This window comes from Hetaerina americana, unplaced genomic scaffold (genome assembly GCF_022747635.1).
Source record: "Hetaerina americana unplaced genomic scaffold, ioHetAmer1.1.p SCAF_1, whole genome shotgun sequence".
Taxonomy (NCBI): domain Eukaryota; kingdom Metazoa; phylum Arthropoda; class Insecta; order Odonata; family Calopterygidae; genus Hetaerina; species Hetaerina americana.
The window spans coordinates 28,551,404-28,571,521 of record NW_027286069.1 but is presented as its reverse complement, the minus strand read 5'-3'; the positions used below and the strand labels follow the sequence as shown (position 1 = coordinate 28,571,521).

General features: G+C 43.7%; 1 protein-coding gene across 5 annotated transcripts in view; it reads left to right on the top strand.

Moving 5' to 3' along the window:
* Positions 1 to 20,118, top strand: part of raskol (Ras GTPase-activating protein raskol) — a 650,862-nt gene that overhangs the window by 553,534 nt on the left and 77,210 nt on the right. Inside the window, exon 1 of one of the 5 annotated variants that reach the window (XM_071587467.1) lies at positions 3,810 to 7,737. The exons of the other annotated variants lie outside the window; for them this stretch is intronic. Within the exon in view, the coding sequence (XP_071443568.1) occupies positions 7,320 to 7,737 (418 nt within the window). The 5' untranslated portion in view covers positions 3,810 to 7,319. Of the gene's footprint in view, positions 1 to 3,809; positions 7,738 to 20,118 lie in introns of those variants that run through there. 5 annotated transcript variants of the gene reach the window in all.

Below are 20,118 nucleotides of genomic sequence, written 5' to 3'. Positions count from 1 at the left end.
CTTCCATCCTGTACGCTGATTACCAAACATTTTCCCTTGTGTTAAATGTCACAAAAAATAATTTATCTTTCACGGGAGGAGAACATTAATGTTCGGTGTAATAAGACAAATTATGTACTCCTCATAATTGTGCGCAACCTTTCTTTCTTTCCTTTCTCTCGTCCTCTCCAAATCCGCCCATCCTCTCCTTCCCCTCACTCTCGCGATGGTGTCTAGGCACATCGCTCTCCCTATCTGTCACGCAGCAATACCCATTCTCCTTAGTGCCGCAGTTCACAATAACGTTTGCATAAATGTTGTGAGACCGAATAAGAGATTTAGCGTGACTTTTTCTACGAAAATATGTACCAAAATATCCGGGAATTCCCTAAATATAAAATGTAATTAAATATTTATTCTTCCTTTTTTGATTCAATAAATAAAATAGTCTTCCTCATTATAAATATCACACGATCACAATACATCAGACCCACGGGGCGTAATTTGACAGTACCTCCATTAGGGTTGGTGACACTTTTCATTGCAACGCATAAGATTCTACCTCAGATATCCCCTAAACTAAAATGTTCTCATAATTACATCATGCATGAATCGCTTCGAAAACTGGTAAATTTTTCACCGCTAAGGATGTATCCAATGAAATACGATGGGTAATATAGTTGACTAATACAAATTTGGTCCAAATGAATTACCGTTATTCTTTGGGAGTACTTGGCACGAGGCAGCTGGAACATAAAGGCACGTCTTGTTATGTGTATTCCCATTCAGATGGACAGGTCTTCTTGATTGGACCTCCCCGTGTGATCTAATGGGGCCGACCCGACCTCTTCTGCTTATTGGCCCAACGAAAACTAAACGCAGCTAAAGGAATGCATTAAGGTGAAGATATACTAAATTTTGTTCTCAGCGCCGCTTAGTCGCACCACAGCTTTTTCATTGCTGGAACATGAGTCTTTTCGCCGTCCCTCGCCGCTCGTTATCGCTCATGACTGATTAAATCCTTGCTGTCAGCTTAATTAAAGTTTTCGTGGGAGGTCCCGCTTCTTGATTTATAATCGCCGCTCTTCCCCTCTCTCGTTCCTTTCATGGAGTTTAATATAGATCCAAATTGATGACCTATGAAATATTAAAGCTCCAGTGAAAGTTTTGAATCCCTTTCCTCACCACGTTTCAAAGTAAAAGGCTCGATTCAAATGCCCGTAAAAAGGCGGAGGGAGTTACAAGGAAAGAAGGAGCATCGAAGATATTATTTTTGTAAAAGTCAGTCATATCATGCTGTCCACCGGTCAACTCGTAGAGTATGGTGAAGCACGATGAAAGTAATCATTGGGGTCAAAGGGATTACTGACTATGCTGTTTGGACAGCAAAAACCTTAAAAGCTGCGTTAAAAGCGTAGTTTACGCTCTTAGTGTTAGGCACCAAATCACAACTTTTGGCCATCCCATGTTCAGAATTTCATATTTTCGATCTTGCACTCAAACTGTCGTGCGACGGCATAAGAAAATATAATCGTGTTCACTTTTAATTGACAACAGTCTCAGTCTTTTCCCTGTGGCGTCAACACATTTCTTTCTTATACGTCACGTTTAATCTGCATCTCTTCTTACCTCGGCGCAGAAACCTTCGCCGTTAAAGGGCATATGCATTATTTTTTAGATTATGGAGCGAACGAAAAAAATACTTTTTAACCTTTTTCGATTTGAGTCGCATGTAAACGTGTCATGCGGAATTGCAGCGATGTGCGGGAACACGAGGGTAAATGTATCTCTTTCCACTCTTCTCTTCAGGGAAATTAAATTAAGAAGTGAAGGTGGTATCATGGCTGAATGCATTCGGCGGTGCGGACTTAATCTCATTTCCTGCTGCTTACCCCGAGCGTAACTTGTTGAAGTTTCCCTTCTCGCTCATGATACGTTTTTACTTCCCCATCCTACTGATACACGTGCTCCCTTGTTCGCCGAGGTGCTCACGTTAAGATCTTTTGGTTATGCAATTCCTAGGCTTTGTCGGAGGGAAACTGTGGCGTGATTACTGATTATTCTTGTACCTACCTACTTGTCCTTTAGCTTTAGATGCTTCATGTTCACTTTGTGAGGATTTTGTTTGTCATTTATAGAGCATGAAGTACATCAACTACCATCTACCAAGTGAATCATTCATCTTAAAACTCCTGATTGTGTTTGCGCTATGTTATTATTGTTAAATGGGTCGCGAAATTTCAATGCGAATATATTTGGCGATCGGGCTAATATGGCGAACGCGCTAACAGTCTGCTTTCAACGCCTAGGCTATAATTCCAAGGTTGGCTGGTTTTTCGTTCGAAATCAGATTCTTATTTGATGTCTTGTGGAGTCACACTCAATTGCAGTACTCGCTATCAGATGGAGCATTCATGACGAGTTTTGTACCCTTGGTTTAGGGATATACCCCGTCATTCTCTCGTCTCCTTTCTTTCGCACCATAAAATTTGAACACACTTATTACCCGTCTCATAGTGTGAATCGCCTTATCAATCGATCAACGCCGCCCTAATAACAACAAATATCGCCCCATAGTTCTTTTTTACCGTTTGGATTTTCGCTTAGGAGGTAAGGAACTGTTAGCAAAATTCACGGAGGGCTAGAAATAGGTCAAATCTCGTAGTTGGACGTCAGAGACTCGAAAAATATCTATTTTGGTACACCAAATTCAGGATTTCCCTATGTCAAGCCTTACGGAATAGGATTCCTGCGGGCCATAGTGGTTTCTAAATTTTAACCCGGACGTTGAGTCCCGTGGTTCGTTTCCCGATCTAGGTGACGTTTTTGACAACATTTGGATCGACGGGTATCGTTCCCCTCTGAAGTCTGTTTTATTGGCGGAATAGATGGGGTTCAGTTAAGAGGAGCTAGGTTTGTAAAACTTTAAGATAAACTTTGTAGCGTATCTAAGATTATTTGAGGAACTAAGTGGGGAACAACTGGCGGAGAAAAGTTTAAGTTACAGATTACATCCCTTGTGTATGATGGGAGCAAGTCTCTTTAGTGATGGTGTTGAAAATAGATTATTAGCTCCAAAGCACTACGGTATGTCTTCCACACGGACTAGGACCTTGACGCGGTGGAGTTAACATAATTAGCATCATCCGAAATATATGAAATATCTATTGGTAACTAAAAATCAAGCAAACCTTAATTTTGAGGTTGCGTTTATTTTGTGGCAGCACGCCCTGCTACACATCCTAGCGGTGACTTTCCAGGGTGCCATGTAAATGTAGAAAATTGAGAGTAATTTTACGTAAGTTTGGAAAACAGCGCATAGCCACTCGCTTTCCCTCGTTCTAAACATCCAGTTTTCCGTAAATAAATCAAATAGCAATCCACACCTAGCATAATGCCCAATCGTTAATTTCCAATCTTCTGGGCTGAGGGCCGCAAAAACAACTCGGCCAGCCGTTGCACGCAGAGACGCCCATTGTCATAAGCCCGCACAGACCTATGCGTTTTCTTATGTCGTCCACCGCCACTGCCTGGGAGTTAGTCGTCCGTCGAAGAAGGGAGGGTGAAAGGGAGCGGGCTTTGGGATGGGGAGGCTCAAAGGAGGCGGAGAATCAGCAGCGATTCTCCGAGGGCAGGGGAGTTAAGCTTGGGAGAGCTGGTGTGTGGTGTGGGGTGTCGAGAGAGAGAGAGAGAGAGAGAGATAGAACGGCCCGACGGGGGTGTGAGAGGCGGGGGAGAGAGAGGGGAGCGAGAGGGGCGGGAGGTCGGGGGCGTCGTGGCCGCAAGCAACCGCCAGTTTGAGGTTAGACGGAGAGCGGGATAGTCGTGTTGTGCGTGGAAGGTCCGTCACCACCACCATGGGGACCCGAGGAAAGAGTGTGATCGCGGTGTTGTGATAGTGGATTACACCGCGTACCCGCCAGGATCGGCGAAAGAGGTGGTCCTTCGCCATGGCCGCCGACTCGGGGGCTGTAACAGGTGTATCGGATTTGACTACGGTTTCAATCCGGTCGTGATTTGTCCCGTCGTCTCAGGAGGAGGGCTGTGTTGTTTACTGCCTCTCTACGTTCTCCAGTGTAATTTTAGGATATTGTGTTCAAGGGGCAGTAGAAGTTTATCGGTTGACGAAGGTGACCCCTGAGGCTGTGTTGTCTGCGAGTGTTTCTTCATCCTAGGTTACTCGCGTGTTGGCTTGTGATTATCAACATCCATAGCTGCAACGGAGCGTTTAATGAGGCCGAACTTAAACAAGCGCAAGACGATCCGAGGATTTTCTTGGTGTCAAAGTGGGAAATTCAGAGGTAGCGTCATAGTCGAAGACATTTGAGTCTTTGTTCGCTGGCGTCGGGAAAGATTTTCAACTTTGAATGCAGCAGTGAATATACAGCAGTGATCAACCGAAGACAAACGACAATATCCTTGGATTTGAATGTATGACAGCAAACAATTTTGGTTTCAACAACTTTCACAAATTGGAAGTTGCCGCCGTCAATATCCTCATCCGGGATAAATTTCCCTCGGCGAAAATTGGAGAGCAATTTCAATCCGAGCAGGAAGCTCTGAAGTCATTATCCGAGTTTTCCACGGGCCAGCGATTGAACAAGTCGCGCCACGCACTGGGTAGTCAGCGACGTCGGCTGGGATTCGCTCAACTGTTTTGTGTGTACGTTCCGCTGAAGCACGGGGTTGCTGGAAGGGGTGGGGATAGGGATGTGTAAAACAACATCAGGCTTACCTATAATGTGCATTCCCTCGACGAATCTCTGCGTTAAAGTTTCCTCTCATCTCGAGTGATATTTTGTGTGCGCTTCGCCTCATAGCTCTCCTTCCCCGAAGTCACTGTCACAGAAGCAACCTAGCCGGCCTAGCTCGTTTACTCGGATCAGACGACGGGAGACGAGGGTGGGTTTCATTATCCATTCGTTTTCGAAAGTGCAGCGGCGGAGTGGTCAGAACAATGAGCGTTCAGGGTTTTCGCTGATGAGCGATACGTTCATGCGTTCTCGCCGTGTGTGGATATCCTGCAAATCAACCAGGCGAGATACCCTTCGGGTTTCTCTTTTAATCGGGGCGTGAAGAGAATAGAGTTCGAATGCAATGATTCGCTCCCCTCCTCCTCCCTTTCTCATTCAAGAAATTACATACGCGTTTCCTTCGCCCATGCTAATTTGCCACTGATGCCCTCTGAGCGTAGAATTTCACGAAAGGCTGGTTCATGTATTGTGAATTATACCTCAATTAAACTAGCCTCTTGTTGTGGATTGGGTAATTAAATGATTTGAACTTAAAAGACTCACAACATTTTCTGGATGGATCTGTTGTAAAATTTTTCCACTATTTTCTCTGAAAAACATTTTGATTTGACTGAAAATTGGCGAACTGAATTACGATAATTCCAGAAATTTTTTATTCTGAAGGAAATATTTGGCATTGTTTGTTTTTGAATCTGTGAAAGTATTCTTGGTCAGATTGGTCTATTAGTAATAAGAGAGGGTGAAGAGAGACGGAAAGTTGTTGGTATTTATTCGCTCATCATACGTTTGAAGTGTCTCTTAAAACAAAAGTGAGGGTTGAGTGGGCTCCCCGCTATTACATACCATCCCAACAAACAGCGCCGTCACTCGTCATAAACACGTTCCCCCAACGCCGTAGCTGCAACGAGCAATTGGCGGCATCCGGTGTCATCCCTGTATCTCTCCCTCTGCCTGCACGCGTTCGTGACTATCTGTTCCACTGACAGACTTTTACTCCTTTCAGTAACATTTTAACGCCCTGTGGTCTCATCACGGACTTAAATTTGACATTTGGCGGCTGAAATACGGAAATTGGTTTCTCCGTTGTTGAGATTGCTGCCACTCTACCCTATGGGCGGATCGTCTCTAATACTGCGAGTTAATTATTTCGTGGAATAATTGTGTGAATCCTATTTGCATGAAATGTTTGGATGATATCCTTCGTTTCGGCCCTAATCTTTGATCAGTGAGTGTCGTATTGAGTCTTCTGCCTCGGAATAAAAGGTCGTGTTTTTGTTTGCCGGTAGTCGGTCAAAGTCTGAGCTGAATGTGGATGAATTGGGAGGACTGGTGTGGACGGCATGTAATGCATCCCATGTGATGCCCGGGTCGTGATCTCCACCCCACGTAGGGGAGAAAAAAACTGAGCATCCAGCATGCCTGGAAACAGCTGCCTGTCGTCGCCAAGGTCAAATTTTCGAAGCTCGCCCGTGACATAAACCGTGAGCAGCTCGACGGCGATGAGCGAGGAGTTCCCTCCGTTGGCCTTCTGTGGGGGAGCTTCTAGGTGATTACAAAGGCTCCCGAAGGGTCCCTTGAGTCGTACCTTTTTTTCGTCTTCTTTCTCGCATTCATTCGCCGTGTGGAAGGAATGTGGACGGCAGGAGGCGCCCCGTGAGAGGAGCAGCTGCCCCGCGTCCGACGGAACAAGGCTCGTCCAGTGGAGAGGCAGGTGCGGTGGGTCGGTTCCCCCGGAAAAAAGGCGATAAAAGAGCAACGGCATAATATCACCGTCGTATAAAACAACTCCAAGAAAGCGAAAATAAGAAAGCCACCGTATCGTGTTCGTGGCACGTGGCCATCTCTCGTTCATATCAATGGTATGGAGAGAAGTGCTGTTTGTTACACCCGAAGACGGTAGTGGTTTTTGCCTTGGCGTATTTTTTGTTCTCATCGCGGCGAAAAGCAATTGAGTACATTTTTTCTTAATATTTTTAAGTGTTCTACACAGCAGATTTGAGGACGGAGAAAGAGAGAGGCCGGGAAGAGTTAATAAAGTCAGCGGTGTAGGAGTGGGTTGGTCGAACGCAAACGCGGAATCAGCCCTTTCGTCTGTTGATACGCCAAGTGGCCCACGGAAGAAAGAAGGCCGAAGCGCTGAGGAGGAAGTTGAATCATCCCGGGAACGCAATGGTGTTGAACGAGCGCGAGTCCTCGATAGTAAATACACAACACTCTCGTGACTTCCCCGCATAGCGGGACAACGCCAAAACGAAAGCAGGAGAGAACGGTTAAACGGGTTGAGAATAAAAACAAACCACTCCGCGGGCGATGATCTGAAGAGGACTCTGGCAGGGCTTTCGGCGTGCAAAGAGTGGGTAATCGACAGTTAGACAAAAAAAAGAAGCCGGTTGAAGAGAATTTTGACGTTTTTGTCGTCGTTAACGACCCCGTGGACTCCTGTTTTAAGTCCGAGGTGAAGTTTAGAGGAGGAACGGAAAGGGGACACGTCGTTACCATAACGTGAATATATGTTGGGGAAGTGGCAGAAGGGAAGGGAGTGACGCGCATAAGGATTAAAGTTGCCGCGGCAAAAACGCAGTCGACATGCTGGAGGTGACCTCAGGTCGGCGTCGCTCGACCTTTTACGTCTCCTTGGACGTGGAGAGGAAGAGGTTCTCCTCCTCTTGGAAGGCCAGGGAGGTGGGGCCAGGGGAGAGGTTGGTCGAGGAGGAGGATGAGAGGGATGTGTCGAGAAAGGGTTGCAAAGGGGGAGCGGGGGTTGCGGAGGTCCCCGCTACCTCCTCCCCCGCCGTCCAGCGTCGGCCGACGAGGGATGTCACTGCGACTCCCACGGGTAGCGCTTCCACGGCGGCGGCCGCCGCCACGGCCCTGCTACTGAGGAGGAAGGGCTGCTCGCCCTCGTCCCCTGGGGTGCCGAGACAGGACTTCAAGCAGAGGAGGAGGGCGAGGCTGCCCCTTGAGCTCGGCTACCAACACGAGGACGACTCTGCGGTGCATTCCGGTAAATTGGCACTCGATTCACATTGTCGTTGGAGTTGCCCTTCGTCTGATAAGAGGGAACATTGGATTCAACTCATGATACAACATTTCCTACATTGCTTTTTATTGAGGAAACCCGATCGATTTGAATGTATTGGCGTTACTTTCAATAGCATTTACTAACAAAATTGACAAAGAAATTGTCCTTAATCTTTGTCTGCTTGGTTGGTCATTCTTTGGAAATGACGCAAAGGCGTGGAAACCGGTCGATCCTTGTCAGTGAAAAGTCTTGTAAAAATTGTGTTTAATTCTAAATGAATTAACTCCATCAGGAGCAGCCGCAAACTGTAGAACGGGACGTGATGGAACCCCAAGATTAACTTTGAACCAAAGAATGCTATACATTTAAGTCCGAGGTGAAGGAGGAACGGAAAGTGGGCACGTCGTTACCATAGCATTACGTCGGAGAGGACCATTCCTTCAGTGTTTTTCTAGTATGACTCAGAAGAGTCATAAGAGAAAAACACTGAAGGAATATATTTCTTCGATAGAATCTTAGATTGCTGGTTCACAGGTAATCTGCCCTAATGTGCACCTTTATTATTTTTTTAATTCCATAAATAAACCCGTCCGTCCTATTTTAATATTTATTTTATAGGACAAACAGACATATCAAGCGAGCTGTTTAAGAATTCGTTCCGCTTATGATCAAAATATCTAGATCCCTCAAGCTTAATTAAGCTCTAAACATATCGGTAAATTTAACAACCAAGCTGGATAATCGGATATGGTGCTTGAGTATATGTATGTTTTGAAGAGGCCCATTATGTGTTAGTTGGTACACCGAATTTTGATCAAGTGGAAGAGTCCACCATGATGATGAGAAGGATATACCATGTATTTCGCTCAGTGTTCATGAATGAAAATGTCTTGTAGTAATATCCATTATTGCCTGATAAAGCTGAAGGAGATTATGGAAAACTTAACGACCTTAAAGGGACATTTCACATCCCACAGTTAGGTGGTGGTACATGCAATAGTTCAATTGCTTAATCTTGTCGTTTTCTCTACATCATTAACAAATTTTTATTGTACTCTTTCCGGAAAAAAGTAATTATTATGGTCTCAAAAAATTCGTCTCTTCATTTGGTAAAATATTGTTAAAAAGTTCATTCGACTCGGTCTGTTTGGTTGGTCAGTCTTTGGAAATTACGCAAAGGCGTGGAAACCGGTCGATCCTTCTCAGTGAAAAGTCTTGTAAAATTTTCAAAGGCCGAGGATTTTCTTAATTAATTTCCCCAATGGATGTGTCCATTAAATCCTTTTAACACTCAGTGAAGTAATTTTGTTATTCATTTATGATTTGATTATTTTTAAATCAGCCTTGACATGTATTGAATTTTTATTTTAATGCCGTCTTTCAGTAAAGAGGGAATTTTTGTCAAGAATTTCGTCTTGGTTGAACTCAGATTTTCTCTATCTCCGTAATGTAACAAATATAATTAATTAATCTTAGGGAGTTGAAATTCACATTTCCCCGTTTACACCGCGATGTTTCATGGGGGGCAGGTTGAGACACTCACCAAGTTACGGTAAATCACAAATTTTCTTTAAGCCTGAGTACAGTATGAATTGACTGTGAAAATAATAATGCTGGTGATAAATTGATGAATTAACAATTCCTTTTCTAGTGTGCAACGCGTGTACGCGTAAACAGTTAAATTTTTCATCCAGGTGAAATCCGAAATGGCACTCTCCTACCAGTTCTGATTGGCTTTGCTCTGAGATGACAGTGGCAGCATATAGCTTTGTATCTGCTCATAGAGAGACGCGAAAGAGAAAACGAGAGGAAGAGCTCCAGGAAATGTAAAAATTCAGGGGAATATCCTGTGCTGCGTCACTTAAATCTTGAAACGAACACGGTACGAGTATGTTTTAGATTTGAAAGTACTTGATCGTGTTACTTTGTCTTCGTAATTGGGCATGGATTTGTGTAATTAGTTTAGAATGAACTTTCCATCCGAAGTGCATTTTCATTCACCTAGAGATTACAATTCTTGTTTGAATTTTCTAGTTAATTTCTCTCGTTTCTTTTTCATGCTTTGGAGATATTATAATTATTTATGGGTGAATTATTGTATAAAAACTCCCGAAAATTTCCGACAGGTGACTTGCTTTGAATTTGCTCCCTTTCCTTTAGAGGCTAACATGGAAATTTTTAAGCACACCGAGAATCATTATTGGGTGCTAAATTTGGATATAGCCCAAGGTTTATTCATGAAATTCGTGTTCACGTGCCGCCGAATTTCTTGGGTCAGTTCCCAGAGAGCCCGTGCTCACCAGACCTTCAAACGCACTATCGCAGATATCATTCAATCTTGCGTTCAACCCTTGCGCGGAGCGCTTCGAAAAAAATTCTCACAACCGAGCTCCCTGAAGCATGCAATATGCCTGCGAATGAGTGTGTCAGAGTGCCCTCGCAAGTGCGTGAGATGCGTGTTTGGAGCGAGTTGGTTCGAGTGGAGGTCGAGTTCTGCAGAGCCGTGCGTTGAAGTTTCCCCTCAGCGGAGGCTAGTCGTTGATCTTCTGAACTCGATCCACGAGCACTCTGATAGCACTCTCGTCCGAGAGAGTCTCTCTTTATTTTGCGCATATTTTCCGACTCCGAGAACTCCGGCGAGCGTTGCCACCACGGTTGTTGAGGGAAGCACAGTGTTGCGACTTCGAGAGTAGATGGGAGAATGGGTGAGTGAAAGAGTGGGAGGGTAGAAGGAAGAACGGATGTTGCCGCCGGAGAAGCGAAAATATTTCCTCTTCACGCCTGTATAGAGGCGTGCCCATTGAGTCTTCTTTACCGTTTCGGCGTCGGGGGAGCGTGGGGCGAAATATGTTATTCGGTTGTTGTCGGCTCTCGGGAGGTTTGAGGAAAAGTCGCCTGAATTGATTAGTGAAGCGAAGCGTTGGGACAGTTCGCCGAAATGGTGCGCTGCGGCAACCTCACTTGGGTGACCGGGTGACCGGGTGACCAAAGTATTCTTGAATTTTTTATGCTGTCGCTCAGAAGAGTTTCCGAGTTCTCATTCCCACAAGCAGTTGCTTTCATAAATTTCGCTTACATCAACGAGACCGAAACCATCCCGCACCAACCTTCGACCTCACCGTCGTTTTGATCCTCTCAGAGGCGTGATTGTTTAGCAACGATCTTGTATTTGAGTGTTTCCCTTCGTCGATTGCGACAAAATTGAGGCCGTTCTCCGCGTCGTGAGAACAGTGAAATTGGCGAAAGGTATTGCAGTCCTATTGTACCTACGTATCGTGGAAATTTCTTTTGGTAATTTGAAATGCAAATTTGTACCCTATTTCTGAGGCCATCGATTGCTCAATTAGGTTCCAGTGAGCTGGACATATTTCACAGTGGTTTTTTTGAAGTTCTCGCTGGGCTTATCACTTTCACGCTTTTTGCTGTCAAGGTGTTCTCGCTGCTATCGCTTTCGATTATTCATGGGTGTGGCCCGCGAAATAATTCACAATCACGACCAGACGACGACTCACCGAGGCGGCATCTCTTGACTCAGCTCCTTTCGCTGCATCAGTTGACGTCATACAGTGCGGCATTATGGGATAATAATATTCGGTTTTGCCTGAACCATGACATAATAAGCACTCACGCCTCGTGGTGCTCCATTGTCTGGCTTGAATCTTCGTTTCTTGGAAAAAATTCTGATCGGATTTAAAGATCGTATCCGACTGATACTCGTGAATGATCCCAGCCGTGGGAATGCGTCAACTCGTAACTTCAAGATACTGACGCTCTCTTCAGACGCCCTCATCAACTACTTGGTTCTCAATTTAAGAATTTGTAATTGCTCGTTTATAAAATATTAAATTTCATTCTATGGATTAATATTAGTCAAATATGCGCCATATTTTTGTAAGTCCGCGGTTGCTTTACGTTATATGAGCATGCCCTCGTATGTCCCAACTATTAATGAAACTTCATTTTCATTGTTTTTATGTTGAAGTTGTTAATATTAGTTTTCTTGCGAAACGGTTACTGGACACTTGCGAGGCAAACCGGTCTACTGAGCTTAAGATTGTCATTGAGCATGATGTGTTATGAAGTCATGGTTCTCATATGCGTACCTGTCAATCATTGGAATGACTTAACCGTCAAAAGCAGAGATTTTTGTCTCTCTGCATTTATTGACAGGTACGCATATGAAAACCATTGCTTCATAACTCATCATGCTCAATGACAATCTTAAGCTCAGGAGACGAGTTTGCTTCGTAAGTGCCCCAGTAAAACACAGTTGTGATGGCTCCCCCCAAAGTCCACAAATCTGTTTATTCAAGGGTTGAAAAAGTGATTGAATGTCTCATTTCAATTAATGGTTGATGGATAGTTAACTTTCAAACAATAGAAGTAGACCAGGTACAGCAAAACCAATAATGTAGTAATCCATCCGATGGTTGGTCCTTAGTAAGCCCTATGGCGTGTGAAATTCACACATCAGGAGAGGGGATCACGTTTCTTTCCATTTACCCGCTACGGTTACTGTAAAAAGTTCAGGTATTCAAGCATAAACAAAATTACTAGGATGGAATTGGGATGTTCAAAGTCCCCGGGATTCGAATCCAGGTGCTACGGCTAGTAGCTGAGCACCTCCAGTGCTACCACGACCCCAATCAATTGTAAGAAACCTGCATAATTAGAACATTGAAGTTCGATATTATTAAAATAATGGCGACACTCTGTAGATATTAATCTCTATTTTGGCGGAAATTCGTGCGAAGTGATTGTTGAAAGGCGATCGTGTGTCCTTAAATTTTCTGGCCACCATATTGCATTTATTACTCCATGCTTCGGAGCAAAATGAAGCAATGACTACGCCAATTTCGGAGCATATTCCATCTAAACGCCAACACTAAGGAACCAATCAAGAAACGCCCTCCTCAGTAAAGAAATCATCGATGTCGGTTCTGATTCAAAACCCAGTTCGCCGACAGAAATCGTGCTTGTTTGCTGCCATCCTATGTGTCATTTTGTTTTGTTCCGGTCTCATGACAAAATGTAATCTCATTGAACTTCTTCCTATCATTTGTTCCCTTAATGGGGAAGGGAAACGAAAGGATTTAAACGTATTGCGCGATTGACGAAAAATGTTTGGCTAGTCGTTAAATGACCCGTGTTGACTTGCCTACTCCTCTTCCGCCCACGATTCTTACCCCTTCTGTTTTTACCTCGGGTAAACATTCTCGGCATGCATCCAACCGTAAATCGGATTGCAAGTTCGCGGGACAGCCTCCAGTGTCAGCGCTGAGGATCCCTCCACCACGTGGTCACTCGAAGAAAGTTTTTCTTCGGAGCCAGTTCACCGCTTCGGCGTCTTTTCCTCTTACTCGCAGTCACCCACCCGACCACCCTCAAGCCAGATCATCCGTTTTCAAGGACCGCCCGGCATTCCGTGAATCGCTTCCCCGTACGGCGAATTTTATGTCGCTTTGCGAGAGAGGAGAATCGAATAAAAAAAGCACGTGCTTACTCAGACGGCGGGGACGGAGTGAATGCGATCGCAAAGGGTAGCCACGCTGAGCAGGTGTGCCTGTGTTTCTCGGTAGTGTCGGGCTCGTAATCACTCCATGGAAGGGGACGGTGACGTTATTTCTTCTCCCCAACCAAACTGCCCAAGCGCCAGGAAACTTCCGCATAGCTTCTGGCGAGGGATTCGGAAGTCAGCATCTAAAGTTGTACTGGAATTTTGGAGATTGCGTTGGTTCCCTTATTAGAAGAATTCCACCCTCTCGTATCGGTATGTCAGCGTTTGTGATTCCTTGATTATATTCGCTGAATTGAAAAATATTCTGCGGAAGTCTGCGGGGTGGCTGTTATCCGCCGGCGATGACAGCTGAGTGGTGAGAACAGGTGTGGGTGATCAAATTTGTTTTGTCCTATCATCCGTTTCTATCTACCTCTCTCAAATAAATGTGCTGTGTGTGTGCAAACTGCTAAAAAGTATGGTATTGATCAAGTGTTAATAACGTTGTTGGCGTAGCACAGAGTAGCTTGATCACAGCTTAACGACACGAGCTAAGAACGCTTAGATTAGGTGGAATATTCTTCTGGCTTCTTGGGTTGAGTACAAATGTACTGCAGCGATGGATATTGATTAATGAAATGCCGGATATCGTGGGAAAACATTCCATTGATGTGATAGGTGTAAATCTATCTCCTAAGTATTGAGTCTACTCTTTTAAGTAATTTATGTTGGTAATTTAAAAGCACACAATATTTTTAAACACACTGGTAGTAACCTGCCGTACAGAATATGCATTCTGATTTAGTTGTTCAAGTAATTAATTTCTGTTGGATTTTTTGTAATCCGATTGTTTGCCATCCTGGGCTGTTTAAGGATTTTTTAAAATCAGAAATAAAATTTCTATATTCATGTATTGACCTCACGTAATGATAAAAGTCTCGCCGTATGATTTAGTTAGTGCAGCAGTTTCAAATGTGCAGTGATTGAACTTGCTCTTAAATGGATCACTGGCTTTTCTGTATGTTCGTAATTGATTTTTTTATCAAGGACTAGTTGGAGAGACCGTGGTCATGTACTCCTCTGATATAAACATAGTATAATACCCAGAGATGTTGAAAAAATGGGTCGTCGATTGTTACGACTAAGTTTACTGGACAGCTTATAAATCTTGAGTGAAGAGATTTCAGTGAGCATCATGGTATTGTCCAATTGACAAACTTATCCTCTTGCTGGATTTTTCCCCTCCGTCATCATGTTAAACCAGAGGTAAAAATTACTGTAGGCCTCAAGTTGGATGTGCGCAATTGGTTGCTGTTTGTCGAGAGAGGCAAGGATTACTCGAACATTGATCTCTTAAGGTGGCATTCAACATTAATTCCGTGTCGTCCCGTGGCGGTTGTGGAGTTGGCAAAAGCCTACCTGATGCGTGACGCCACCGCGGAGTTTGAAATCAGCACTAGGCGAGCAATGAACAACATTTGTTCCATTCCGCGACATGAGCTACATCAGCGAGTGCAGGAAATGAACGCGTCACTTCGCGATTGAGATAAAAATGTACTCCTCTCTCTCGATTTGAGGAATCGCGTCGCGTTGGGTTGCGCGTGTGTGTACAGTAATCTTTGTCGTTATCCATAAAGAACGCCGTGAGGTCATATTCCCACGACGAAGTCCCTCCCCTCCTCCTCTTCGTTCACGCACCCCCGTTGTATCCACCCCGCTCCGCCCTTCCCACCCGATATCCGCAATGTACTGTAGCGATATAATGAGAGAGCCCCCACGTTGTGTTGTGCAACGCTGAAAGTGAAAGGGCGCCATGGTAATGGAAATACGATCAATTTCAGCGGCGTGCGAACGCTACACTCGGGCCGATTTCGACATGCCTCATTTAAAGACTTCTTCCAACGTGTGGGGGAACACGCGGGCGATTGGCTGCGCATTGAAGAAAAGGGGTGCTACAGAGTGAAGTTGAATTAGGTGCTCGACTCAAAAGATGAACTGTTTTACCGCGCTCAGCCGAAAGGGTTAAAGAGACCGCGGAATTTGTTCGTGGTTACTGCGACAAGACTTTCGCCAAAAACGAAGCGGCAAGCACAAAGGAACGTTCAACTTCGAAGTGCTTGGTAGCCGAAATGGTTTTGGTTTTGCTTTTTCACGCATCCGAATGTTTTGTTTAGTTACGAAACAGCTGATGTTATGTGCGGCGCCGACCATGGGTTTCTTGTTGGCGAGAAGTTAAAAATTCCTCCCACTGAAGTGCGGGCTTAAGTTGACTTCGAATTCCATTCCTGCGTTTCCATTGTTTCGCCTGACAATCGATGGTTATAGCCGCTAGAAGCGGTGCTAACCCTGCATGAATGAATAAGGCCTTGAGAATTTCATGCCCGAATTCCTTCCGTTATACAGGAAATAAGGGAAGTGAACCGATGAAGTATTTTCTTATTTGGGGGTTTCGAGTTTTTGTAACGTGAATGATCCTTCTCGGATCTCTGGGGATGGTAAAAGAGTTGGGAACTTTCTTGAAGAGAGACGCCTCGCGCGAATACGCGCTGCTCGAAGATACGACCGAAGTTCGTCAAATTCCAAATTGAATGCCGAAGGATTATTTTCTGTGATAATCTTCCCACTTCTTCCAGTAAACCGTGTCGTCGTCAAAACCTTATCCTTAAATTTTCTCGGTCCTAATGGCTCTCCTGAGGTTGGTCTTACCTCATCAATGGATTTGGGGCGAATTTGTTACGCTTGCCGTGAACTTCTGCGTTTATACCATTATTATCCGTTATTAGACAGGAGCTTGGGGATGGGCGGTTTATATCTCGCTTATTTTCTCATAAAATCCATCAAAGATAATCGGATATTGTGTAATTCTCCGACACTGGCACTGCACGTGGACTTCATCCTCAAAGCCATCTGACAACAGCCTTCCCACCGTTCCATCGTTATTGTCTTGAGAGCATTTGATGATAACCTGGCCTATTGAGTTAATTTTACTCTGCAATCATGTACTATCAGCCTAAAAACGTCATACCTTATCACTTGTATCTTTCACCCCTACATGACGGAACCTAATCCTCTAAAGTCACGACTATTTAAAATCCTAAGGCCCCTTGATACAATCTGCTCACTCATCGCCCCCAGCTCCTCCACATGGCTCTTTCGGCTTAAGAGCCATTTCATGGTAGGGGAACGTCTCCTTTCTAAGGTAATCCTAAGGAGAGGGAGGGACTTATTTTATCCCGTAGAAGAATAAACATGATTTCTAGAGTAAGGTGGTGGCATTTCTGAGCACTCATAGCAGCGTCTCTTAAAATAGAAATACAAGGAAATAGAATTCTTACTGGAAAATGACAGAACCTTTATGCAGGATAATGACCAGCCGAGAAGAGTAATTGTTCATAAATTGTTATTAGAATTTTGGTTTGATCCTATAGCATTTGTTTTTTTATTTGAAGCGAATTTAGCATGCTTGCCGTTATCAAATATGTAGCTTTGGATTTTGTCGTTAAATATTTTATTAAACTATTTTCATGTCGAAACGCCTTATGTTTTCAAGGGATATTGTATTCTAAATATCTATTTCCTGTGCTCCAATGGTTCACTTTCAACAAGTCAATTTAAAATTACTCTTCATGCAGTATGAAATCTCTGCATCGTATCGTGTGAACTTGAAAGGGGTTGGTATATATATTTAGCGGCATGAGAATGCTCAGTACGAGGGAAATATGTACAAAGACTTGTAAGTTAAAGAGATTAAGTCAGATTTTTTGACAACCATTTGATATTCAACCGCAATTATCTGTCGAGATTTATTCGTGCAGGGCTGCGCGTGATTTTTAATTTATTTTTTCTAAAAATGTACACAGTGCAGTCCCCTCTTCCAGGAAATCTCTTTTAGACGAATCTCCACAAGTCACTGCGATATCAGAGAAGGGTCAGCGACGTCTTAGGTTATGAGATATGCAGTGATGCATCCAGATTCTTCTTAGCCCTGAGATGCCAGCCAGCTGCCTCGTGTTGCTGCTGACTTAGCATCATTCATTTAATTTTTATTGCACCACCATCCGTTTTATTCCCTCGTATCGACCACAGTACATCACTTTGTAATCGAAAGCAATATCGTTTTGCCTTTTTAGAATGTTTTATTATATAATTTAAATTCTATTGAAAATCATTAGCCCATAACCATTCTATTTGGCGCTAGAATAATTCCAAGGTCCATTAAAAGCATCTTGTTGATGTTATTAATGACACGCAGGACGTTGGGAAAGCGAAACAGGATTTTATTTCCCCCTCTTAATATATTGTTCACGTTTCAAACAACGTTATGCCTTTAATCAATGCCAGACATTGTTGAATTTATTATTTTCATGGCCCTTTAGAGCCATTGCATTGTAATCAGACGTGTTCGTACTCCGCGAATGCCTTCCGCGGGCTCCGGTTTTGCTTCGAGCATGAGCACGCTCATCTCATGGGAAGCCCCAAGACATACTAAACCTAGGCACGCAAAGCCAGCTGTCACTCCTCCAGTCGAAATGTAAAAATTCGTAGGTCTTAATTGTTGTTCCACTGTACATCGGCACTGAGTAAGATGTTATGGGTTACCATATTTCATGCCGATATTTCTCCATTTCGTTTACATTTTTTTGGGACAGCTCGAGTTGCTCATCATGAAATAAGTCATGGTTGGCATCAGTCCGATATAAACGCCTACTCTGGTCCGTCGCTGTGGGAAGGAGTTGAAGTCGACCCTTCGAGGTTGTGCGGTTTGCGGAGCTGCGCGCGGAAATGCGACCGGAAGACGGCAAATAGGCTGCGGTTTCGTGGAATACGTTCATCTCAAAGAGTGGTGCCGGTATCAGTGTTTATGTACGTGCTCGTGCGATTTTCTCTCCCTCGATGGTATTTTAACATGATCGACGTTCCCAAGAGCATCTTGTGCCTGCGGTTAACGTAGTGCATATTTTCCCGATTGTTTTTTTATTTTGTTTTTGGATGCTGGGATAGGCTATATAATGTCCTATTATTGTGATGCTTTCTTAAAATGCGATGCTGTTCGGTTTGTTGGAATTTTTAGGTGTATGTTTCCAGAGATGGGATTGCAGTTTTAAGCATCTGTTCGTAAATCTTAGGAAGTACTTGTCAATTCGACCTTTACTGTTTCTTTTTCAAATTATTCCTCGTTTCTGAAATAGATAATCGTGACTTCATTAGAAATGAAAGTTAGATATTACTCTCGTCGTGAGTTAAATCAATGTTAAATAGCCGTTTGCTGTTGTGAAATCAATATTTATTTTGAATCCGTTGTTCTTGAGTTATATGAGTTTGTCATTAATATGATTTAGGTTCAATAAGGAATTAAAATAGATGTGAGATCAAGAAATTGCAAAGAGAACGTTGTCGTCGAATTTTTATGGCGCAGCATAATAGCAAGATTGACAGGCTTTCTAGAAACAGGGAATTGGGAGAGTTAAACGTTTTTAGTGGTATTTATTTGTCCCTCTGCAGTTAGATTGACCGCAATCATTTATCGATTGCCGTATCGGTTATACCCAGTCGGTGCCTTAACTCTCCAAGCCATTACGAGTTAATGAGTCTCATCCCGTATCACAATGGCATTTCTGAATAGGAGGAACAATATAATTAGCCTATTCCTCTTAAAAAGACGACCGTTTTAATGCGGGCAACGTTGTTACAATTATGAGGTAGCCAAAATTATGAGTTCTCCAGCTGGGAGCGTTAATGTGTCTAGATGGCTATGAGTTAACTACTATTCGTGGAAGCTGTCAGTTGTACACGATTAAATACTATCTCAGCTGTCGTAAAGAGCGTTAAAAACTTAATTCGAGTGAGCTTTTACTAGGTGATTATTAGGTGGGAATGAGTTATAATAGGTTTTGTTTACAATTTACAACAGTTCAAGCGTTGTTCTAAATGTCGCCTGTTAATATTGGATTGGAGTTGAAATCGGGAGTACCTACCCAAGAAAACATTGAATGATATTAGGTATTACTCGACGGAAATGATTCATAATGATAAACGACTTCCAATTCCACAAAAAATGTGTAATACCTAGGAGCGGGGTTTTGTTTCTGTGTAGCGTCATCTGCTCATTGTTTTTAAAAGGGGCCTTTTGTGTTCTTCCTTGCACATGGCCGGCATTTGCCTTTATTTCTGTATTATCTTGCTAACTAAGCGGAATAGGACATGCACGGGTGCTATTAAATTACACTTTTTTGCCAGTCGTGTTTATTAATGCCCGGTATTTGACACTGGATCGCCCCAACCCCTCTACACTTTTTATCGAGCGTGTTCCGCGGCCGTCTGCCAAGCCAACTGGAAGAAAGTTAATATCCTGACTATGCGCTCGCTCTGACTCGGTGCTGTTTCATGGATGCATTCGTTGAAAAAGCGATTGCTTAACTCTGAAATGACGTCGCATTTCGTTTGAACGTGGGATGGTACTCTCTTAATGTTTTCTTATTATATAAGGATTAAACTCGTTTAGTACCGGCTGCTGCGAATGAGACCAAGAAGGGTGTGAATGGAACGTCGATATATGGGAGAGTGGTGGTCTGCTGCTATTTACATGCGCATCATTATAATTAATTTCAGGTTGATGGAGAACTCACAAGTACTGTAGAATTTGTACTTTTTCAGAATCAGTCGCCGTGTGTAGCTTTCATATCGAATCCCTAAAAAAGTGGAAATTTTGAATTCATTGCTCATCGTTGATTCATAGAGCAAGTCTAGGATCCGAATAACGTTCCTATGCATTCTCCGAGACGTGAGGGCACGTCACGGCCCCATCTCGCGGCACGAATCGTAGTCGATCATCGTCATTGTCCAGCGCGGGGTACGAAAACGTGACT